We start from the raw sequence: 25810 nt of genomic DNA, 5'->3' as shown, positions 1-25810 counted from the left end.
CCTACAAAGTATCAAATAATAATTAAATTCAGAGTTCATGGAGGACAATTGTTAAAGGAATAAATTTGTTGCAGAAATAACAATCATATACTAAAGCTTCAGCCTGAAACACATTCTTCATCACAATACATTGCATAGGCCCCCACTAAGTCCAAAAGACAATAGGGTTTTTCTCATATCAAATTATCAAAACCTCTTACCTATTCCATTGGCTTAAAGACTTCTATACAGGATTTATACTAGGTTATCTCATATGTGAAGAGGTTCACAACAGGAGAGAAGGAAAAGGGTCACTCTGATGTTCTTTCATTCTCCACAACATGTCCAAGATGGCCTGTGGCCAGTTCTTCTTTACTGGAAAGGAATTTTGCCTTGGTCACACTTTGATGTACAAAGGAGGGATATTCCCCAAGAAAAGGAATGAGACAAACTAATTAAGCTATATTGTATAAGTAACTGTAGATCAGCATCTGCTGAAGGTCTCTCTCAACTGGTTCTTCTCATAAAGAACCTCCCATTAATTTAACTCATTTAAAATATAAATGTATTAGAAAATCAGTGCTATGGAACAACCATTATAAAACATTTTCTTAGTTGGATAAATTATCTTCCATATGATTCTGAACCACTCAGCATCTCATATTTGAGCTTAGGAAGACAAGAGGTTATAAAGGTTGCAAGATACTGTCAAGTGCTTATGTGCACCACTGTCCTCTGCTGGAAGAAATCAGTCTTACTTGTATGTTTGTGACTGATTAGCTTCTATTAGCAGTAGCTGACATAAAGCAACAATGACATAAGCAACATTTAATATACATTCCCATTTAAGCTCCACGGGCCTGTGGCTTAGGACATAAGGTTGTTAATTCTACTGTCTGTGCAATGTAGCTGTGTAGACAGCATTTAAGATGTTTGCATCTGCCCCGGACAGTGTTCTTTATTACCATATATTTGTACAGCGCTGACACCCCCAGGCCCTGCAGAGACTGGACCTTGCTGCTCTACATACATGGAGTTAAGATCCAAGATTTCAACTGCATGGTACCGTATCATCTGACGTGCAAGATTTGCAAACTGCCATCTATAAAATAGCAGCTGGTTTTGTAACAGCCTGAACCCAAAGGAAAAATATATGCAACCCCTCTGAGGACCTGAGCCTAAGACATTTTAAACAACAGCTAAAAGAAAGACACAAACACAATCACTGCCTCTTGCTCCAGCATTTCTAGGACAAGCATTGATTTTCTCAGGATAGGCAGAGGACCTGTAGACCCAAGCACCAAGGCCTTTCGAGACCCCCTCAAATTAGAGTGCAGCCGCTTCCCACAAGAAAGCTACCACATTTTTGGGTGCCTGGGGAAACACCCCTCCAGGAAAAGGTAAGCAGGAGAGCTGTGTGTGAGGAGGAGGACTTGCACCCGCCTGGTAACAGGGCACCATTACATTGAGCCACGAAGGCAGGGGAGGCCTTTCCACCGCCCCACGTTCACCGCAAGCTGAGCAGACCCAATCTTCACCCGGCCCCCAGTGAAGACGGGGAGGTGTGTGCCTGCAGCCGACTCCTCACCTCTACCCCGAGGAGCAGCAGAACCTTTCACGGACGCTTCCCCTCGCCAGAGCCCGCCCCCGCCACAACTCCCGCCCGCCGCGGCCGCCCTCCTCAGGTGGCGCGCGGGGGCACACCCGAAGTGCCGGGCGGTGCGGAAAGGGCGGAGCCAAGGGGAGGGGCCTGGCGGGAGTTGTAGTCCGTCCGCCCCCCCACCCGCCGCTCCGCGCAGCCATCCCGCGCGCCGGACTACATTTCCCAGGGGGCGCCGCGGGAGCCTCTCAGCAGCGAGCAAGGCAAAATGGCGGCGGCGGCACGGGGGTGCGGTGGGGTCTGGCGCCGGGCGTGGCAGCGCGGCGGCGGCGGCGGGTGTCCTGCCCCCGCCCCCCGCGGGCAGCGGGCCGTCTCCTGTAACGCGAGAGGCCGGGCGGTGCCGGCGGGGAAGAGCGGGTACGGTGCCGGGATGGCGCGAGTAGAGTGGCCGGTGGAGGTGGTTCCCCGCCGGGGCATCCTGCCCTCAGGGCGTAGCCGCAGGGTGGGGGCCGGGCCCGGTTTCGGGCCGCCGGGCTTGGGCACGAGAGCAACGGCTGCGGGAGCTGGTCGGCAGCGGCGTGGTGAGAGCAGCAGGGCCCGCTCTGAATGTCATCTTCTGAGCGGTGTAAGCTTGCTGGTGGTTGGCAGCACCTTCTCAGCACGCATTTTATCTCGCACCCCTCCCCCAGGCCCCCAAAACAGTATTTGTCTTAGCAGTAGGGCTGTGTCCGTCTGACACGTTTGGCTGTGGTAAGAGCCAGACACAAGGCAAGCAAGTTACAAAGAGTTAGCATTCACGTGTTCACAGTATAAACAGCAAGGGCTGCACCGATTTTTGTCAGTAGTTTTTGAAGGCTTATTCTGGTCCAAAGGAATCTTTCTTTTCCAGTGGAGAATTGTGAGACTTTTGACAGTGTGCCTGGAACGGAGCATTTTATTCCTGCCGCAGCTGAAAGTTATGGTCTGTACAAGGCTTTATGTTTTCTGGTGACATGCTGGTTTCTCTCTGTACAGCTGATCACCCAAGTGAAGTTGTGCAGACACCGGCAGAAGTAGTATGCTGCTGATTCTTTAGAGACACAAATAAACAAACCTTGAAGAAACATGGCGAGAAACTTCAGGTTTCTCATGGCTGTTGTTAGTAGGACTGGAGGACTGACTGATAACATGTATCTTTTTGCCTGAGTGTAAGCCAACACACTGATTAAGAGACGCCTGATGTAATTTTTAATGGCATGATGTGATGGGGATGCATTTCTGAAGAATGCAGGAAACACTGAAATAAATTTGCCTCCAAAATTAAAAAAAACACCAAACAAAAACCACCAACTTTTTTTCCTTAACCCGGAGGTATTTTATGAATAGCTGAAAATACCAAAGAAAATACATTTCAGTAAAAGAAAATGTATTGGCTCCTTTAAACATCTGAACCTTACTCATTTATGATAATAAACCAGCGATATAAGTGGCGTCTGCATCACTAGTTTGGTGTTTGTAGGGATGTCCTCAGCTGTTGGAGGGCAGAGAGAGAACTAAAATCTTGGCAGTGTATTATGTTCACCTTTGGACAGAACACTGTACTTGATATATTTGTTTGATGTTTTTCAATAGCTCGCTTATCTCCTATAGCTATCAGGGTGCTTACACTGCTGAAGTATTCTGCCACAGAAATGTGATTTCATCACTGAAGTATTATTTGTGCCACTTCATTTGTACAAGGCCAGATAATTACTTACAGAAACTGTCAACCAATTCATACTGTAAAGGTGACCTTTTTCTCTTGTCCATATAAAGGTTATGGATGTGAGAATTGCAATTACTTTTTAGATGATATGGAGAAGCTCTATTCTGTGGATTATGTTCAGAGAGCAGTAGCTCTCTAGATAAAATGATGATTTCTCTATTACCAGATTACTAATGTTTATGCTAATATGCTACTAACACTGCTCTGGAGAGCCACCTTTCCCAGCATGCAAGTGACTAGCTGACAAAGAATACATAATTTATTATGCCACCTGTCTGTTGGAGATTTATCAAACTACCTGAAAAGTAATTGATATTTATGATGATTTTGTGATTTTCGTGAGGTACCAAATTAGGGTTCATCCAGCATGCAACTTTGCCTCATTAATTTTTCTAAGATTTCTCATGTGAAGAAAAAAGTTTCAGACCATTACATTTCTTTTTTACGGCAGTCTTTTCTATGTATAATGAAGACACTTTGCCATACAGTCCCCTCCATATATATTGTCAATTAGTCTCAGTTCTCCAGTATTGCAGCACAACTTTTGCCATTATACTGTAGATGTATTCACAACGTGATTTACAATTTTTTTATAATTACGATTTAATTTTTCTTAGAATAAATGAAAAGTTCTTAATTCTTGTATTTTTAGATGTTTATAGAGTTTACTGTCATCTATATTTAAATTGTATTTCCCTTCTCCTCTTTCCTTTTCAGTCTTGCTCCCTGGGTACCAGTTGTGGGTCTGGAAATTCATGCACAGATCAGTTCCAACTCAAAACTTTTCTCTGGTTCACAAGTCCAGTTTGCAGCACCTCCTAACTCTTTGGTATCTTTCTTTGATGCTTCTTTACCAGGAACTTTACCAGTAAGTTATGCTTCAACTTGATTTATATCAGGATTAATGTCAGACAACTTTGAGTATGTTTCTAATATTTTGTTCTTCCCAAGATTTGACTATAGAACTACTTCTACATATTTTTCTATTTTCTGGTTGTTTGATAACATGAGATGCCTAGTACTGTTTCTTTTCAGTTTATTCACTCCCTGCTTATCACTACTGATACTCGATATCCTCTGCAAAGGAAAAAAATAAGGAGTGTCTCTTCAACATACTGAATGAATTGCGGTATTTCTCTGAGGCCAGAGAGGGTGTATTTGGTTAGTATGCCACACAGGAAATTCCTTAAATATGAGAGATACTTAAAATCCTATGAGAGAAGAACATCTTAGATTTCTGAGTAGCCATTTGATGTTACTTTGCCATATGTTTGTTTATGTAGCTGCCATTTGCCATTTGGAATGTCTCACTATGGAGGTACTTTGCTTCCTAAGTAGCAAGTCTCTGATTTAGGAAATTGTCAACCGTTCCTACTTCCAGAGCAAAACAATTATTAAAAAAAAAAAAGTAATCAGTGTGAGACATTGTGGACTAATAAGAATAGCTAGCTAACACTTAGCAATGAGATTTTGTTAGTGACAACATAATAAATTTTTGAAGTCACAGCTTAATTATACCTTTGTGATGGCTATGACAGTACTACTGTAGAATTCTCTGGTAATCTAACAAGTTTAATATAAAAATAATAATTTAAAAAGTGTAACAGAAGCTCTTACTATGCAGTGAAAATATTGAATAGACTTAGCATTGCTTCATGCAACAAGCATGCGGGGACTATTATGGGGTCAAATTATTTAATGCAAAAGTGTTTCACTGAGTGTATTTATTAAGGTGGAGGTTTGAATTCCAGTTGCAGATATATTTTTTTAATCTATTGGAAGCTTTTCATCACCATAATACAGCCTTAAATAATATTCTGAAATTGAGAATTAACTTATGGCTGCATTTCTAGGGTCTCAATATATGCTGTGTGATCCTTAAAAAGATAAATGAGTTGATATATTCATTCTGTATTTGCAAAGGTATTGAAACCTAAGGAAGTGAAGTTTAGATGCTGATAAAATTTGGAATTCATTCTGCTCTCAGTGGCAATTCAGGGCTGAGTTTCAGATCTAACTATATGGAAATTTTGAAAACTTTCCAGAGAGAATGGGAATCTTATGCAATTGTTTGGTTTTAGAAGAATCTAGTTAGACTTAAACATGGAAAATTAGTTCCTTTCATTTAGGGGCAGGGCTAGGTTATGGAGTTAATAGTCACGAAATTTAAAAGGGTTCAAGATTTTGGTTTTAGACCTTCTACTTAACATTCTGTTAATGCACAGAAATCCTCATAAATCGTCTAATGCCTATCTTCAGTCAAGTAGAAAAACTGTTTTTGAATGAACGAAAATGAGTATTTACGAAGAGTTTCATTTTTATGTAAGTTACTATTTATCTGGGAGGGTTTTTTTTTTTACTTTTTCCTCTGTTGAAGTGCTTTACAAACGAGGCTTGGTATGACTTTTGTAAGAAAACCCCAGTACATGTGGGCTTTGGCAGAGAATATAACCGCACTTGAGAAGCAAAAAGCAGGATGGTTAAGTTAATTTAAAAGTACTGATGCTGTGTTAGCTTCTACCAGCTGCTTTTATCTATACAAAGAGAAGAAACATTTTTCTCACTGTAGTAACTGGTGAAAATAGAGTTGAAAGTGAATGTTACAAAATACATGTTCTTGCACGTTAGACTGTGATACAAAATCCAGTCAGTAGTCATAGCTTTATTTTCCCGTTGTACTTGCTGCACAGGAATTAGTGTCAGAGGCCAATGTTTGTTCTGGGATCAAACAGTTGGGCTTATTTTCTTGAAGTAACTATATGTGTTTGTATACGGCAATAGTATCTAAAGTAGAATTGGATTTTGGTGGATTTTGAAAGACGGAAGGTAGTTTTTGAAAATTTCCAAGTATTTGTAAAAAAAAAAACCAAACCACAACATTTTAACAAATGTTAAGATTGTAGCCTAATAAGATTCTTTAGAAGGTAAATATTTGGCCTTTCCTTTTGACTCTGTTTTTTTGAGAAATGAAAAAAATAGGAGCAGTTTTAATACATTAGTTGTGCTGTCTGTAGCAGAGAATAACTGCTCTTATAAACTGAGAACTATAGGGGCAGTTTTCAGTATCACAGGGATTTAAATTTACTGTGGGACCATGAGATGGTTATGATAGACAGCCATGCTAGTATTTGCTGCTTCACAACGGGACCAGAAAGAATGGTGCTAAAGGGAGCTTTTCTAGTTGCTATACATTTCTGGGTCACTAATGAGTGTGAGCATGAGCCTTTACTGTGGTCTGCACAGGAGAGGGGAAACTAGAAGAATGTGTTTAGCCCTCCTCCATCTCTCCTCTTTATATTTTCTTCCTGTACTGTAATACAGCTTATTTTATGCTTCTGCTGCAAGAAGGCCTTAGGAGGACTGTCACAGTATTAGTGTCATGGCCATTTCACTATGCTGCTCTCATAATGTGCCTCTGAGAGACAGCTATGGGCAAGAATAGCTATGCAGGTGCACTCTTGTTCGGCATGAGAAAAAATAATGTGGCAAAGCTTTGATTAGAAAAGTAGATTTAGAAGCAGTGAGACTGGACGGCACATCCCATGCTACTCTGCACACTTTTTGTGCCCTGTGGTGGTGGAGCCCTTCACCACTAGACCAGATAGCATCTTATTCAAATTACTGTAAGGATCTCCTTTCTTTGGGACTACATATGACTACATTACATTTCATGTAATGAAATGTGCACAGGCCTGGTTTTTTTTTATCTGGGGAATGGACTTTGCAGTGATCTTAGCTTGGTGTCTTTAGAGGACCTGTTACAAAGAAAGTTTTATGCTACATGTGGTGGCATATAGTGCATCATACCTGCAGATTGATCTAAAATTCTTCTGAGGATCCATAAAGGTGGTTGCACTCCCAGTCTGATTTATCCTCTTTGAAAATTCTGAGAATCTTTATAAAGGTTTATAAAGATAAGACTGGGCTCACAAAGAGAATCCATGATTATCTATTCTCATGATGGAGGTGGCTGACTAAAGGTTAATTATAGCTCAGCTACAGAAATAAGATGGTAGATGTAGTAGCTAAAGGCTGAAACCTTTTTGTCTGTGCTTACAGTCTTTGATGCTAATCACATGAAAAGATGCACATTTTACATTTGTCTCCTACATGACTAAAGTGAAAGCCTGATCCTATTTCTTTGTAGGCAAGTGTACTAAGAAATAATCTAGGATTTACATAACCAAGGTTTAAACTAATAAGATTTGAATGAATGTTAGCCCTAGAGTCTTAAGTATTTTGAAATTTTTGACACCTTCTCATGCATTTGCATTTCATTCTCTTCACAGTGTGAATAGCATCTGTTTTATCTTTTTTTAAGATAGAGTTTTTGGAAACGCTTGGTAATGATTAAGCACTCTTTCTAATGAAGAAAAGGTAAATACCTTCTGACCTCAAGAAACAGAGTAAGATTGGTGTTGAACACTGCTGTAGAATATCATGAGATGCATGATTTTATCTGAATATACAGTTTTTTCCTGTTCCACTGGACATTCTTGAGGGCTTGACAACTCACTCACTGCTATCCTGTACTGAGATTTTCGTATCCTCTTGTTTTAAACTCCTTTAGTTTTCATGCTGTAAATAGTGTTAGAAGGATGCATTTGGGTCCTACTGTATCTTCTCTTACCCATATAATAACAGTTGGGCAACCAGATACGCGTTTTCATGGAAGAAAGCAGGGCTAGAACAGCTATTAGCCCTTGATCCTTCTGGTATTGCACCACTGGCAACTTAAACTCCAAACTCTGACTTCTCTGAAGCTGAGGAATGTCACTGCAACGCTGCACAGTAGCGGAGAGCACGCGTATCATGCTGTTGCCTTCCCCAGCCTGCAGTGCTACGCTGTTGAGATGGCTGCCCAGGGATGCGACAGGGTTAATACCCAGTTTGGGGATGTGGAGGGTGCTTTAGTTCCCCTTCCTATGTTGACACTGCATCCATCCTTGACAGTGACAGATACCCACTGTTTTTCCAGATGTCTTGGGTGATAGATTATCAGACTTTATGATGAATTTTAGATATTATTAATATACAAAATTTACCTGATGCATTTGCTTTCAAAGGCACTGAGAGGTTTGTGTGAGATTTTGGTGGATCTGTCTGCCAGCTATACGTATTGGACCAGAAACAGCATTTGAGACCAGGATTTATGCTATACAGCATGAAACTAGATTTTTTGATATCCTGTGCCTGTTAAATCTGGTGATTGCAACAGCTGCTTTACCAACTTGTGCTTTCAGTTTTGTTTTGACATTCCTGCTGGCATGCATATGAATTTACTCCCTTCTTGTACTACTATGCTTTGAAAAAAACCTGCTTCTTAGCTTGACTTTTGATAACTACATTTTTAATTGCATGCACCTTTCTTGAGGAACTGGACAATCTTCTGGTCTTTGTATGCATGTTGGTTTAGCTTCCATTATATAAATTTTCTTCTTTTCTTTGAAACGACGTGATGCCTAGGTTATTGTATCCATGAGCTCTCCTCTAAAAATAAATTAGTGGACATACCTGAAGGAAAAAGTGAGTTCATGCTTGTTTTAAGCCATTTACTTATGTCTAGGTTCACTTTAACTGCTTGTTACTTCTTTCGGTAAGACTGTAATAATTGTACTTAGGGGAAAAAAGGAGATATTTTCTTAGAAATTGATGGCACCTTTCTGTTGCAGTCCTTTCTTTCCTGATAATATTTGGGTTTTCTACATGCATTGTATAGTCAGTGGTTAACATTCTTTTGTTGCTCACGCAGTCCCAGCTTGCTGGATTTACAGTCCCAGTAAGCCTCTAAAAAGAAAATCCCACATAATTTAGAAAAAAACCAGGGGAACGAAATAGGCTTTCAAACCATTGCTCCCTGAGAATGTCTTTGCAGTTCATAGACCCTTAAATTTCTGAGTGCATGATGGATTAAAGCCTGCCTACATAATTTCAAGCTGTAATCAGTTCAATGCTGTTGTACTGGTTAGGAGAGATATTTGAAAGATGAGGGAGGCCTGCTTCAGCTGACTTTTAGGGCTAGGTTATGGTAGGGGTTGTTCCTCATTCTGTTTCTTTCTCTTTCCTAGGATCATTCACAGCCCCGGGGTTACCCGTGGAGCTAATCTCCTTCAGTGGGATCTGAGAAGTCTTACACTTCCTCAGTTACTGCTGTTGCTTAGCTTAGCTTTATTTCGTACTTACCTGTAAATGCCATTTTTCTGGAGATGCCTCTGCTTTTGTGCTTTGAAGTGTTTGGTGACGTTTGTTGCTCTTCTCTCAAGCTTTGAAGGAGTCCCCTGTAAGGTTTTCTCTTGCTTTTTGCTGTGTCTGGTTTATTTGTGGGAAGTTCTGACACTCATTCTGGGTGTTTTAATCTTTTTGTCAAGGCTAACAATTCCTGTAGGGCTTTGTCTCCTTAACACCTCAGTAACTGTGCTACCTACTGAGCTCTCTTTCTTTTTGTTGTTCTTGTTGGCTTTCCTGTTCATCCTTAACAGATCCCTCTGGCTGATGTAAACTTGCCAGTTAGAACAGCATTGAGTTGATAAAACATCTTGCTATCACCTGTTTCAGTAGATCCTTCAATGCATCACTGATGTTATCCATGTATTTTATCTCTTTTTGTGTCGTTTTTTTGGTGGGTTTTTTTTTTATTGCTTTACCTTTTGCTTTATACAGATATTTTTCTACTTCTTAGCAGGGAGCAGGAGTTTGTAGTATCTTGATTCCTTTCTTACAGTTCTGTTACTGCAGTTATTGTGCCATGTTTGATACTTTTGGACAGCGTGACCATTACCTGACAACTAGACAGATCGGTGTCCCCTCTTTCTGGATTCAGTCTGAAATTGCTGCTGAAACACACATTAGCTTTTTGCAGTAGTTTTTCTTAGTGCGCTGGGAATTTCTTTAAGTTTGAACTGTGAGTGGGTTTTCTGGGGGCAAATTTCTATTACTTCTCTTACCAGGCACTATATGTGCTCTGGCATTCTTAAGTGTTTAATTTTCTCTCAGTATGTAGACAAACAGTCTGGTTCCAGGTGACTCCCTTTAAGGAAATCCAAGGTAGTATTGATGTGCGGAAAACAGACTCCACAATCAGTGAGATTGTAAAGTAGGTATGTTCATTCAGCGCTGGGCAGCACGGGGGGTAGTCCCACCAAAGTCGTGTGCGCCTGATTTTGGCAGTTCACTTTAAATTTATACAGTCAAGTGTTACATATACATAGAGTTTCGCAATACGCCTATACATAGGCATTACCTATCCCCGCTTCATATTATAATTAGCTCTAGGAAGTCATTTCCATAGTTTCCTTTCAACTGCGCTTGCGCAGTGCCTCCTTATGGTGGTCGTCTGGTGGTCGTGAAGATGAAGGCTGTATGTCTTCTTCACAGTGAACTCTTAACCTTCTGTCCCTGCGCAGACTCAGTTGTCCCTTGGCATTTGTCCAAATCACAAGGTCGGTCTTGGCTGGTTCTTGGAGTCACTGCTGATTCTTATCAGGGACTATCTCCTGTCTCAGTCAGCCTCAACAATGGAAACGTTAAACATCACTTCTCATCCCCTTGGGCCATGTCTACCTCTATTGAAACTTCTTTAATTTCATTATAAGCTATATAATTATTAAACAATTCCTATCTACATTCATATATCTACTATATCTACTAAGGTTCCTTTGGTTCCCCGTCTCAGTCCCCCCTTTTCTAGAAAATAGTAAATTCTTTTACTATATCCAACTCTAGTATTTTAATGCATTATTTCCTTATTTAGCATTTTCTCAAAATATTTGTTGGACTCAAGTTTTCGTCGCAACTGATTCTTTTTCCATTCACTGTAAGAGTCCCCTGTACTCTTACAGCACCAAACGCCACATTGAACCATTATGCAAAGGACTACAGACAAAAGAATGATGATTATTACAGTGACAAACAATTGTTTCAACCATGTGAAATTTGGTAACCAGGAGGTTAATTTTTCCCATATCTCAGTGAATCCCCATGAAGTGTCATCTTGTGACATTAAATGTAAAAGTTGGGTTTTTTTCCAAATTTGAGAGAGATCTGTTTCTATTCGTTTCTTTTGGTTAACATAGGTGCAGCAGCGTTCATTAATTACAGTGCACAGGCCCCCTTGCTGAGCAAAGAGCATGTCTAGACCTAGTCGATTCTGGAGCACCATTTTTCCTAGGGAGGTGGTTTCTTCCTGGAGGGCCTTTATAGCATCGATTGTGACATTATTAATAATTTCCATAGTGGCAGAAAGATTTACCAGAGCTTTTTCTAATTCACTAACTCCCAATGATGGAATGAGCCATCGTACAAAACTATGAAAGCTAGTTGGTCTTTCCACTAGAGGATTGCTGGTGCGTTTTTGCCTTACTACTGGTTTCATATAAGTTCGTAAAAAGTTTTGGGAATCGTGATCCGTTAAATTTTTAATCGTAATGGTATTAGGAGCTATGGTTCCTACGGCACATTGGCCAGTCCAACCTAGAGGCAGTACTTTATATCCTGTCTGTCCACAAATCCAATACCATCCTAATCCTACTGGGGTGGGCCATCCCCTGGGTGTAATAGAATTATGCCCCCGGGTTCTTGCAACCCGGGTTTGATTGGAGTTCCACATGTTTGCGCCACCATACTTAATATATTCAGTACAATTAGGGTAACTTCCAATAACTTAACTGATCCACATTTAGGGTCTGTGTTATTACCTCCAGAATTCTTAGTTGTGTTTTTCAGATGGCACCTTTGAACACATGGAACCTTTTGGGTTTCATTCCACAATTCGCTCAAATCTGTTTGCCATTGAAGGTTCTCAGGGGGTATTTCAGTGTACCTTGTGAGGGACATGTTATTAAAAGCTGCTACTATCACAGAGATGTTAGAAAAGACTGTAGCAATTACAGGGTAGCCCCGTCCAAGACCCTTAGGAAAACATGAACATATCCAGCAATCAGTTTGATTTACTATTTTTGCAATACTCTCGTGGAGTTGAACAAACGTGTTCCCATCCCATGTTACGCTCCTTGTTACCAAGGTTGCCCATGTTACCGCGTAAAAACTAAGTGTCCATCGGGTTTTGTGGTGACTTTCCATGGAGTTTTGGGTGACTTTTTCACTCTGGTGTGATGAATCCAAGCGTTCTGTTCCTTGATTCTGATTGCAGTAAAGGAGGTGAGTAGTACTTGGAATGGTCCTTCCCACTGCGGTTCCAGGGTTTTTTCTGTAAGAGACTTTACATATACGTAATCTCCAGGTTGTATATTATGTACAGGTCCATCTAAACCTCTCCCTCGAGTCCCAGCTACATGTTTCCTGATTTTATTGAGCTGTTTACTTAATGCTATCATGTAAGAGGTCACAATTTCATCCCCAGCTTGTACAGACACCCCTTTTTGTATTTCATAGGGTCTCCCATATAACATTTCAAAGGGACTCAGTCCTTCCCTTGTCCTTGGTCTTGTTCGTATACGCAAAAGGGCTAAAGGGAGAGACTGAGGCCATGTTAGATTTGCTTCTTGTCCCAATTTTACAATTTGCTGTTTGATTAAGTGGTTCATTTTTTCTACTTGACCACTTGACTGGGGGTGATATGGAGTATGAAGTTGCCAATCTATACCCAAATGGCGGCTAACTTGTTGTACTATTCTTGAGACAAAATGTGGTCCTCTGTCAGAGGACATGGTTGCTGGAACCCCGAAACGTGGTATTATTTCTTGCACTAATATTTTAGTTACCTCCCGGGCTTTAGCCGTTCTTGTTGGGAATGCTTCTGGCCAACCTGAAAAGGTATCAGTTAATACTAGTAAATATCGATACCCCCCTTTTCTTGGAAGTTCTGTGAAGTCAATTTGCCATTGCTGTCCAGGTCCATTGCCTTTCCCAATATGACCCATTTCTAGTTTGGGGGTATTCTTAGGATTAGTCTGAAGGCAAAGATCGCATTGTTGAGTCACTTGTCTCACTGTGGTATATAAATTTCTAGCCACAATTTCTCTTATTAAATGTTTATACAGAGCCTCTGTCCCCCAATGTCTTTTTCTATGCTCCTCCCGTATCAAATGCCACAGTAAGCAAGAGGGAATGATTAGTTTTCCCTGTGGGGTATGAGCCCACCCTTCTTCATTATATGACCCTTCTAAATCTGTAATAAGTTTCTGATCTTCCTTGGTATATTCTGGCTTACCTTTTAGGGAGATTTGTCTATCAGGAATTAAAGCCCCTTCTATTTTTACCTTTGTTCTGGCCACTTGTTTTGCCTCTCTGTCCGCCAGTTCATTTCCTTTTTCCAAATCTGAGCTCACTTTCTGGTGTGCCTTAATATGCATAATCGCTACTTTCTTAGGGAGCTGGACAGCTTCCAGTAACTTCAGAATTTCTTCTGCGTGTTTGATATTTTTCCCCTGGGAATTCAATAGTCCTCTCTCCTTCCAAATTGTTCCATGTGCGTGTACAACTCCAAAGGCATATTTTGAGTCTGTATAAATGTTCACAACTTTGCCCTGGGCCAATTCCAGGGCGCGGGTCAGAGCAATTATTTCTGCCTTCTGTGCAGAGGTGTTCATGGGCAAAGCCCCTGATTCTATTACCTCTTGACTGGTGGTGATGGCATATCCCGCATGTCGATTACCATTTAGGACATAACTGCTTCCGTCTGTGAACCAGGTTTCTCCGTTTTCCATGGGGCTGTCTTTCAGGTCTGGGCGACTTGCATATGTTGCTTCGATGGTTTCCAAACAGTCGTGATGTACTGGTTCTCCTGTGTTCCCGCTGAGAAAAGAAGCTGGGTTGACAATGTTAGTGACTACAATCTCCACGTCATCCTGTTCTACCAATATAGCTTGATACCTCAGGAATCTTTGGGGAGAGAGCCAGTGTCCACCCTTTGTTTCCAGTACTGTTGATACTGTATGAGACACTAAAACAGTCATTTTCTGGCCCAGAGTAAACTTTCGGGCTTCCTGTATGTTTAGTATCACAGCCGCAACTGCCCGCAGGCATCCAGGCCAACCTTTTGCAGTCGTGTCTAACTGCTTAGAGAGGTAGGCAACAGCCCGTCGATACGGACCCAGGTTTTGTGCTAATATTCCCAGGGCAATGCCCTGCTTCTCGTGTGAGTAAAGAAGAAACGGCTTACTTACATCTGGGAGTCCCAAGGCCGGGGCCGACATTAAAGCCTTTTTCAGTAGCTCAAAGGCTCGTTCGGTCTCCTTGTTCCACTCAAGGTGTTTCTGCTCAGTGGTTGTTAGCGCATACAGTGGTTTAACAAGCAATCCATAATTATAGATCCACAATCGGCACCACCCTGTCATTCCCAGAAAAGTTCGTAACTCTTTCACTGTCTGAGGTCTCTGAGTTTGGCATATTGCCTCTTTACGGGCTTGTCCCAAAGTCCTTTGTCCTGCACTAATTTCATAGCCCAAATAATTCACTTTGCGTTGTATTACCTGTGCCGCCTTCTTGGATACCCGGTACCCTTGAAGTCCCAGGAAATTCAACAGACTCACCGTCCACGTCATACAATCTCTCTCTGTCTTGGTGGCGATCAGGATATCATCCACATACTGTAACAGCTTTCCCTCCTCAGACGGGGTTTCCCAGGATTCTAAGTCTTTTGCAAGCTGATTGCCAAAAATGGTAGGACTATTCTTAAATCCTTGTGGCAACACCGTCCAAGTGAGCTGGGTCTTTCGACCACTCTTGGGGTTTTCCCATTCAAATGCAAATAATTTTTGGCTGGCTTCATGGAGAGGGAGGCAAAAGAAAGCATCCTTTAAATCTAAAACAGTAAACCAAGTTAATTCAGGTGTTAATACAGTTAACAGGGTATATGGGTTCGCCACTACCGGGTAAAGATCTTCAGTTATCTTATTCACTGCCCGTAAGTCCTGGACCACCCGATATGACCCATCGGGCTTCTGAACCGGTAGTATAGGGGTATTGAATTCAGACTCACACTCTTTTAGTAATCCCAACTGCAAAAATTTTTCTATCACTGGTCGAATTCCTTCTCTGTCTTCCTTCTTTAGGGGATATTGTTTAATCCTTACCGGTTTTCGGCCTTCCTTGATCCTAACTTCAACAGGGGGAGCACTTTTCACTCTTCCAGGTGCATCAGTAGCCCATACCCCCGGGTACACTTGGTTTAAGATGTCCTCGTTAATGTTTCCTTCTAGGGGGAGACTGGTTAAGGTTAGGCTCAGTATTTGAATATATTCTTGATCTTTTACCTCCAGAGTAATTTCCCCTTTTTCGAATACAATTTTTGCTTCCAATTGTTCCAACAAGTCCCTTCCCAAAAGTGCCTTTGGGGAGTTGGGCATATATAAAAATTTATGAATGCCCCACTGTTTTCCTAATTTATATTCTAAAGGTTTACAAAAATATGCCTTTTCACTTTGACCAGTTGCTCCTTTCACCATGACATAATCATTTCCCAGGGGCATCAAAGCTTGGTTCAGAACCGAGTATGTTGCCCCTGTATCTACCAAGAATTCTATTTCTTGTTGTGTTTTCCCTAGCTTAATTATAACCAGTGGATCCGCTAGGGTAGATTCCCCAGGTTCCCGTCAATTTCCCTTCACATGGGCTACTGTTCTTCCTGCTTGAGCCCCCTGATCCTCCTTCTTGTTCTTTGGGCATTCCTTTTTCCAATGACCAAATTTCTTACACAAAGCACATTGATCTTTGCCCAGTCGGGGCAAGCCTCGCCTAGGCCCTCTTCCTCTTTCTTCCTGGATAACAGCCATTAATTTTCTTTGTCCCTGCCTATATCCTTCTTCTCTGTTACTAAATACTCTCCATGCCTCATCCAATAATATTTCTAAATTCCTACCCTCTGTAGGGCGCAATTTTTGAAGTTTGCGCCTTATATCCCCTGTAGATTGACCCAAAAATAGGGAGACCAATTGTTGTATTCCTACCTCTGACCCAGGATCCAGCGGTGTGTTGCGGCGCATTGCATCCCTCAATCGATCCAGGAATTCAGATGGAGACTCGGAAGGACTCTGTTTGACTGCATATAAAGCTGACCAATTTATAATTTTGGGGATTGCCCTCTCCATTCCTTTTGTAATCCAATCCTGATACCCCTGCAATCTTTCCATATGTGCAGATCTATTAACATCCCACTTTGGGTCTTGGAGAGGGAAATATTCTTTAACGTCCCCTCCTGTGATCTTATAATGATCTTCAGCTAGGTTCCCTGCTGTTTTTAAAATCAGCTGTTTCTCTGTTTCGGTCATATATTCTAATAATAGCTGTATATCCTTCCAATCAGGGTTATGCTGTTTTACAATAAATTGGAAATGTTTAGTTACACTTACCGGATCACTCCTATAATCTTTAGCAACCTTTTTCCATTCCCCTAGGTCAGCAGTAGAAAACGGTACTTTGATTAACATCGTCCCACCATCCGGCCTCACCGCCTCTCGGAGAGGTGCTTGTAAAGCTGTTGAGGTAGTTTTCTTCCTAGTACGGGAAGATACAGGGCTGTCCGGGGGGGTTGGAGTTCTATCCGAGTCTGCATCCTGTTCCTGTGGTCGAGGGGGAGGCTTAAACAAATCAGTTAGATCTTGTTCTGGTACCTGATGAATTTTATTTGTCTTTGTACATCTTTGTCCAATACTACATGCCGAACAACACCGTCTCAGTTTACCTCTAAGCTCCTTGTTGTTTTCTCGCTCAACTGCGAGCACCATGGGGTCCTGTGGGGGTACTATTCCACAGTCCCTTTGCCACTCCGGGTGGTTTCGGAGGGTGAAAAACATGTCTGCATATGAAACTTCATCCCATTTTCTTTCTCTCCTTAAAAACAGCATTAGTTGTAATAGAGTATTATAATCTGTTGACCCATTAAGTGGCCACTTAGCATCACCTTCTAACTTATATAACGGCCACCATTGATTGCAATACTTAATAAGGTTCTTTTTATTTTCCGTACCTCCGGCCCCAACAATATCTTTCCAGTGGGTAATAACACAGCCCAGAGGACTCTTCCTCAATATTCCCCCTTGATTGTTTCCCATTTCATTACTTCTCCCCTTAATATGATTCCATGCAAATTGTTTCTTACACCTCTTTATAGAATTCTCCTGGTTTTTCTCTCACATGTCCTGAATTCCGAGATTAAATTTTCCTTTTCACACACCAATTTCACTATTTTGGTTATCTTTCCAACCACAAACAATCCCAACTGTGTATGTAGTTCGTTCCCTCTTATCCCAAGGAGTCCAAACCCCACACTCAGGGCATTCAATATCCCCGCCACAATCTATTTGCAACCTCTGTTTACACCACACACATTCCAGGACATATGAGGGCATACACTCATTTCCTGGATGTAAAAGACACCATTCTAATACCCACATTTATGCGATGCACCATACAGGGACTTTCTTATACCAACACCACAAAATGATTAAGATAATCAAACTCAAACTTACAATTACAACTTTAACATATAAATTCAAGTTTCAAATCATCAGTGAGTCACACTTCGTTTGTCTCCGGCCGTACCCCTTGTGAAGTTACGAAACTGTGGAGCAGAACTCCACACACGCTCTGCAGCTGAGCTGTGTCTCTTTTTCAAACGTTCAATCCACAGTTTTAGATATTTACACATTAACAAACATATATACACATATGAATCTCAACATAACATTTTCACATTCTCACACAAAATCTTTAACATTAAATTTCCAAACATTCATACCATACAATCATCGCTCCAGGTGATAACTTTTCAGCAGCTGCAAAAATGTATCAAGCGCAATTGCGAGGGGGTCCACTTACCCCATAAACCAAGCGCAATTGCGAGGGGGTGCGCCTACCCTTCTCCTGCCTCTTATATACCAGTCATCGACAGGTCCGTCCTGGCTCCCGATACTGGGATACAGCAGTCACCCCGGATTTGCTCGATCTACCCTCAAGATCGCTAGCGGCCGCTCTATCGGTCAGCAAATCCCCCCTTGTTACCGTCCAGGGTACCCTCCTCCCATACGGGGACTACGCTGCACGCCAGACGTCTCTGCGCGATTTACCAGCTGCCCCGGCCTGTACTTTTACAGGCTCCCCTTGTAGAACATACCGTTTGGACCGCGGCTTCAGGAGGTTGTTGTCTGCTCCCGCGGTGAGCGGCTGGCAGCGGAGGCTCCTCCGAGGAAAGTGCTCGGGGCGCGCCTAGGGGCGTCCGCTCCGCAGTCGGTCCCGCAGCCGAGCAGAGAGTCTCCTGCCTGGCTCGCCAAACTGATGTGCGGAAAACAGACTCCACAATCAGTGAGATTGTAAAGTAGGTATGTTCATTCAGCGCTGGGCAGCACGGGGGGTAGTCCCACCAAAGTCGTGTGCGCCTGATTTTGGCAGTTCACTTTAAATTTATACAGTCAAGTGTTACATATACATAGAGTTTCGCAATACGCCTATACATAGGCATTACCTATCCCCGCTTCATATTATAATTAGCTCTAGGAAGTCATTTCCATAGTTTCCTTTCAACTGCGCTTGCGCAGTGCCTCCTTATGGTGGTCGTCTGGTGGTCGTGAAGATGAAGGCTGTATGTCTTCTTCACAGTGAACTCTTAACCTTCTGTCCCTGCGCAGACTCAGTTGTCCCTTGGCATTTGTCCAAATCACAAGGTCGGTCTTGGCTGGTTCTTGGAGTCACTGCTGATTCTTATCAGGGACTATCTCCTGTCTCAGTCAGCCTCAACAATGGAAACGTTAAACATCACTTCTCATCCCCTTGGGCCATGTCTACCTCTATTGAAACTTCTTTAATTTCATTATAAGCTAGATAATTATTAAACAATTCCTATCTACATTCATATATCTACTATATCTACTAAGGTTCCTTTGGTTCCCCGTCTCAGTATATATTGTATATATGTTTATGAAAGCAGTGCTCTCTTAAGCAAAAGTTTCTGTAACAATCATGGGTCTACCAATTTGTTAGCATTTTAACTTTGCAAACTGACATCTTGCTACTTCGTTCTTAACAATTTTTTCTTTGAAGAGTTTTTTCATTGAAAGGTATTTAGGAAACATTGTCCAACAGTAATGACAGATAATTGTAGGCTGGGTCTTTGTTCTCTTCATGGTTAGCTGTCTCCTGTAATGTTGTGTAACCATCAGGTTTATGTATTTTGTTTGAAACCTATCTTGGTGCAATTAGGCTGTAATTGGTTCCTGGGGTAAAATTAATTTGTGTTCTCTCTGATTATCAGCCACCTTGCCACCTTAAATATATTATGACTGTGTATTTGATTTTGAGAGGATTATGTAAGCTTCTGCAACTTGCGTTTATTAGTTACATGTGCAGATTTTGCCACTGCAACCATTGTTTTCTATACAGAAATGCTAGTTTTGCAGTTTCACTGCCAAGTTCAGCCAAATTTGCCTCAAAAAAATTCAGGTTTGTAGAGGTTTTTGTGAATATATTAGCAAGCAAATGAAGAGGAAAGTAGCAGTTGAGTCTCTTCTCTCTTCTCCCCACTGCTCTGAGCTTTATTTGGTTGGGCTGCTGCTATTCAGATATTTGTGACACTTTATACTCAATTTGGGATGTTTGATGAAATGGGGAGAAGATGGGGGAATCATGAAGGAGAGAGTGTTACTGAGGTAACACTTAGGTAAAACAAACTAGGGCAATTATTTATAGGAAATTAGTCTTAGTTGGTTCTGCTATTCCAGAACAACTTTGTTACAAACAAAGAATTTTACTTTGCTTTCCTCATAGCTTTTTGCAAGACTTGTTGCATTATGTCGCCTATTGTTTTCCTGAATTAGTATATTGTCTCTATGTGTGATAGACCACTTCTTCTCAATTTGTATGTTTTGCTTTCTTAAGAGATCTGGGTCAGCCTGGAGGTAAAGATGGCTAGCTCTTTGGAGAGCAAATAAGCGTTTTTCAGGAGACAGCAAATGGAGGAAAAAGGGATGAGGGAGTTGGAGCAAAGGCCTGGGAATTTTTAGTGTGTGTTTAGTGTGGGCTTTCAGACACGCAAAGATTGCAGGAAGGAGCAGAGAGCAGATAGCCAAGACTTAGAAATGACAGAAAATGACAGTCAATGTGTATCAAAGGTCAGAATTTGTTACAACTAAGAAAACCACAGAGCTGGCCCTCCCCAAGCCTACAAGCAAAGGACCATCTGCAAGGATAAACAGGGCAGGGGTTGGTTTATAAACTCTGTTCTGTCCTAAGTGTTCTGAATTTTCTCTATTTTACAAGTTAAACAATCTAGGTTATAGTGAAGAAGGCAGATGTTATTCATGTTTAAAAGCCTTTTTTAGCCTTTTTTGTGGAGCTCAGAGTAGGAAAAAAGGTCTGAGAAGGTCCACCTCAAAGCTCTGGTTGATTTTGGATTTTACCACATTCTGTAACTTAGGTTTTAGCCATTGCTCAGTCCCCTACCTCCAGCAGCAGTGAAGTGTTTTCCCTGGATCTTCCTGTATTTAACTTGTCCTGGATCACGTAGCATTATCAATGGTTTAAATTTCAACTGGCGTTAAGAGAGGGACCATCCTTATAACAGGTCAGGAGAAGATGTGGCAGATGCAGAACACTGTGCTGTCAACAGGGAGGGCATGGATGTTAGAGGGATACTGGACTTATTGGTGGGAACACCATAGAAGCACAGTGTTTGATTGTGGATATCATGAACCATATTATCACCGTTGTTTTATCTTCCCTGTGGGTTCTCCTGCGTGGAACCGGTTCTGCATGGTAGAAATTTATTTGGTTTTAGCTGCTGCTGCTGGGATCTGAGACACAAAGATCAATAGTTTGAGGCAGTGCTACTGGATTGGCTGCTTCCCTACCACTCCAGAAAACAGATTTATTCCACTGAGACCATCGAGCCCTTCGGCCACACAGCGGTCTGAATGGATTTTTCCTTCTGTGTTTTTTTAGCAACCCCTGTCTGAAAGGGCTGAGCAACCCAGAGGTTGGTCAGTATTTAAATAGCTTTGTATCTGGTGATACCTTCCTATTTTTCTTATTCCCAGGGGTCAGCATTTCTCCCTACTGCTGCTGAATTTTTCTGGTCATCACTGACACTGGAAAATGCTTCCTCCAATTCTAAACCTTGTGATATGAGCTCTCAGGCTAGCTCTTCAGCTTCGAGAAAGTGTGCCCTCCTATTCTTTGAGTACACATAAAGTAACATGTTTGGGAGCTGGGTGCTTCTTAAAATGTCAGACTTGCCTGGTTTTAAGATAACGACTTGAATGAGTGTGTGCTAGATCACTGTAAGCCAACTTTGCCATCAGACAAGGTTAGGAATAATAATGCGTTTTGTATAGCAGCATACATCTTCGGTACCAGACTGCAGAAAGATAAAGTTACAAAATGTATTAAGGTATATTTCATGCCACCCGCCCACCCACCACCCCAATCTTCCTTTGCTGCCTCAGCTTCCCAGTTGCCATTTTGTTCTCTTAAGCTGAAACCTCTTTCTATTTATCTAAGATCTTAATTTAAAATGTCTGGTGCTTCCTCCTCTACTCTCTTGCTGCTTTCCTTAGGGATACAAACATAATGTTCATATTAGGGTAGGAAATATGCTGTGAAGTAGATGCTGGACTGAAATGCAGAAGACCCTAAACTGAAGCTGGCCTTCTATTTAGATGTCTCCTGCAGTTAGAGACCTTTGTTTTTGGAATATGTGCGCTCTTTGCAGACCAAACAAATGACAAGACTTACGTTGGCTTGTTTTTTAAATTTTTACTGTATGCTTAGAGGGATGGGGTCTGATTCTAGACCTGTTGAAATAAATGGGTCATTTGGGAAATGGTTAGCTCTTAATTTATTGTAACGTATGTTCTGTACATGCATAGCTACAAGGCAGTTATGCCCTTCTGTGTGCATGGGAGTGTGCCAAGGAAGAACACTGCATTGAAGTACTCATCTGCAGTGTCAGACTGAACAGTCACAATTACATTTAGACTAAGTAGATACAAGAGGAGTTTATTTTGAAGTTTAACTTATGATTGCACTTTGAAGAACCATATATTGGAGCAAGTTGATACTTTTAACACAGCAAGAATAGTAAGACTGAGTATATCCATTAGTAGAAGCAAATAAAAATCAGACTGATATGAAATGGGAGTACTAGGAAATATGATTAGATCTATCTGTTGAGGTTTCTAAATATTACTGCCTGGTCTACAGAGAGCTGGCTAAGTACCTTGCACTACTTCCTTCTTCCAGCTGTTATTTTGAATGAAAAGGAGCTAAAATTAAATGTTTCTTAGATAAACAGTCCTGTAGTTAATCTGATTAAGGCTGATTTCTTCATGATTATAAGTAGGAATGAAGGTCTTAAGATAGCCAATTAATATGAAATCTACTTTATTAATTATTTATTAATAATGTGTGACCTAGAATCAAAAACTTCTAAAATTTCTGGGGAATTATTTTAATTTGATGTGTTTAGTACAAGGAATACTTTGTTCCATAACTTAGGCTTCCTGGGTGCCACTGTTATGGCAAAGATTACTTTTGTTTGTTTGTTTGTTTTTAAAGCTAGCAAAAACAAACTTTTTCCAGGAGAGAGATCTAGATGTTTCTTCATTTTTTCCCAACTTATCCTATATAATACTCATTAGCAAAACAAGAAACTGCATACCTAGTCTCTTTAAAATGTAAAAATGATCATTTGCTAAATATAGAAACATATCTCTTCACCTAAATGGGGGCCAGCTTTCTCTAATGTATTAACATAAGGAGTAAACATGCTGTTAAAGAAAAAACTGTTAAAAAATTGCTTTTGGTGGATATTTATGCTGTTGAAGGTATTGTGTATAGTTTTGTATGGCTATTGAGTAGTCTTGTATTTAAAACCAAGGTCTTGACTAAACTGACCTTGCAAATAAAGATGATAAATTTTTAAAGGAGTCTTTCTACTTGTGAACTAGCTATAAAGAATAGATGACTATCAGAAAAAGAAAGATCTTGGTTGCATTGTTCTTTCATTTCTTTAGAGCTCAGTTACCATGGTGCTCTAGCAGGATAGTGTAGCTACAAGGGAAATGGTGCTGGTGGTGTGATGCCATTGTTAAGGTTTCTCATGAGTTTCTAATACAAACAATTTACATTTCCTTTTGTGATAGCTCTCTAGGAATTTCTTTAAATAAATGCCTAGGAGAGATGCTTCCATTTTAGAAGACCAGATGTATTTAAGAAGGCTTGATAGGCTCTTGTGTTTTGTCCATAGCCATTGCAGGAACTACACAGCTTGCTTTCAAGGCCAGCACTTTGCTAACATACCAGACTGGCAGCTTGTCAGTTCAAGCCAGTAATTTAAATCTTTGGTGCTAGTCAAAGCTGTCAACTTAATAACAGCTTACTGCATAAACACGCTTGGGGGACTTATTCTAGGTCATTAGTATGGGAAGTTTCACATACTGAATTGATGTTTATTATTGCACATTATTTGAAAAGCTAGGCTTTTTTGAAGGAAAAGTAGTAGTTTGCTTAAACAAGTCTGCTTTATGTGCATAGCCGTGATCACTGGAATGGGTAGTAGTTGTCCTTCAGAAATGGAGCAGTATTAAACAGATAAGTTTTGATTTTTGAGGAAGTAGAGAGTCATCTGATTATGAACACTTTGGAGTTGGGTTTTGTCTCCTTCTCCGATTACAATCAGTTACAACCCCTGCACCATCAGGAAATGTAGCAAGATACCAGTTCACTACTTTGACACAGTGGTGTTTTGAGTCTACCCAGCCTTTATGGAAGCCTTAATGGTTTCTGGTGACCAGTTGTTAAAGAGCTGACTGGCATGGTCCTCCCTAATTTGTAAAGCTGAACAGGATCATGCCATAAGGCTTTAGTAGGAGGAAATTCTGCCTGTGTATTTAGAAATATTATGATATTTTGAACATTGAACAATTTGACTAACACTGTTACAAGTTTCCTTGAACAGTAAAAAAAAGTATCTGTACTGTCTGGAAGCATTTAATTGCTGAAAACAGGAGCATCTCCTATATAATGAACTGCTGCTATGATACTAAAATAAATTAATATTTCGTAGTTACCAATTTTGCTTTAGATTACAGTCAGGACTAATTGCATTAATTTTGCTGTGGATCAGTATTTCAAAGGGAAATGGTTCTTCCTTTTTTCTTGTTTAAAATTTGCTTTATGTATCTTTTAAATTTTTTAATAAATAAAATATGCCTGAACAGATGATGTGTTCTAGTTAGCCATATATAGCTACACTAAAGATCTGAAAGTTCCCTCGTTAAATGTCTTAAATATTTAATTTCTTTTCTGTATAAGCAATTTTTAAGTTTCTGTTACATGAAGAGTTTTTTATATTTTCTCTTATTATTTTGATTTTTGAAATATTAGACGAGTGAAGCAAAGAGATTCTTTTTCCGGCTGAAGACATGGGATGATGGGAAATGTACAGTTGCTTAATCTGTTTTCAGAAATCAGGCTGGAGAATATAAAAAGCAAATACTGTCAGAAACATTGAAGAAGACATTATTTAGGCCTTTTATGTTCTGGTCAATGCAGATGAAGTCATGTAGATTCTTTTACATAATGTGCCCCTTTAATGGTCCTGGTGGAAGTTGACTTCTTGGCAGCTGTACAGTGCAGAATAAGATGGATAAAGTTCTGTTCCTGTTTCAAAATACTGTAAGTGTGAGCATGTCAGAGTTGTAACTAAGACAAATTCAGTCTTACTTTCTTTTCAGTTTTATCCATTTGGTGTTAGTTAAACCAACTGTTAAATTAATGAGAGCACATTGGGAAAAACATAACTTTGAAACATTGCTTGTTAGTACTCTTTGGAGTGGATTTTTCTTTCTCCTCTGGATCCTGACACTGCTGAGGAGTTAGAAGGGTGTAGCACTGAGAGTGATGGGTCCATGGTGAGAAACTGCATTTAACTCCTTTATTTCTTCCTGAAGGCCGTACTGGGTCTTCAGATCACGTGGCATTCTGCAAGAACCTTAATCCCATGGGTTACCTGGCTAATGGAAATGCATGTATACTTGTAGCCATGAGATCAATTGATGTCTCTTTGGTTCTGTTTTAGCAAAGCATGTGTCCTGGTTTTGGCTGGGGTAGAGTTAATTGTCTTCCTAGTAGTTGGTACAGTGCTGTGTTTTTGATTTAGTATGAGAATAATGTTGTTAACACACCAATGTGTTTAGTTGTTGCTAAGTAGTGTTTATATTAAGGATTTTTCAGCTTCTCATGCCCTGCCAGCAAGAAGGCTGGAGGGGCACAAGAAGTTGAGAGGGGACGCAGCCAGGGCAGCTGACCCAAACTGGCCAAAGGGATATTCCATACCATGTGACATCATGTCCAGTATACTGGGGGGAGTTGTCTGGGAGGGGCAGATCGCTGCTCAGGGACTGGCTGAGCATTGGTCAGCGGGTGGTGAGCAATTGGCATTGTGCATCACTTGTCTTTCTCAGGTTATGTTTCACTCACTTTTTGTTATCTTCCTTTTCATTATTATTATTATTATTATTATTATTATTATTATCTCT

At 40.8% G+C, this 25810-nt stretch overlaps 1 protein-coding gene across 1 annotated transcript in view; it reads left to right on the top strand.

Moving 5' to 3' along the window:
• Window positions 1-1847: 1847 nt before the first annotated feature.
• The window catches only part of GATB (glutamyl-tRNA amidotransferase subunit B), a 52232-nt gene continuing 28269 nt past the window's right edge, over window positions 1848-25810 (top strand). The window contains exons 1-2 of the mRNA XM_052777183.1: window positions 1848-1996; window positions 4041-4191. Of these exons, the coding sequence (XP_052633143.1) occupies window positions 1848-1996; window positions 4041-4191 (300 nt within the window). The remainder of the gene's footprint in view (window positions 1997-4040; window positions 4192-25810) is intronic.

Source organism: Harpia harpyja, chromosome 2 (assembly GCF_026419915.1).
Source record: "Harpia harpyja isolate bHarHar1 chromosome 2, bHarHar1 primary haplotype, whole genome shotgun sequence".
Taxonomy (NCBI): domain Eukaryota; kingdom Metazoa; phylum Chordata; class Aves; order Accipitriformes; family Accipitridae; genus Harpia; species Harpia harpyja.
Note: the sequence above shows the minus strand (reverse complement) of the source record. Positions and strands in the feature narration are given on the sequence as shown.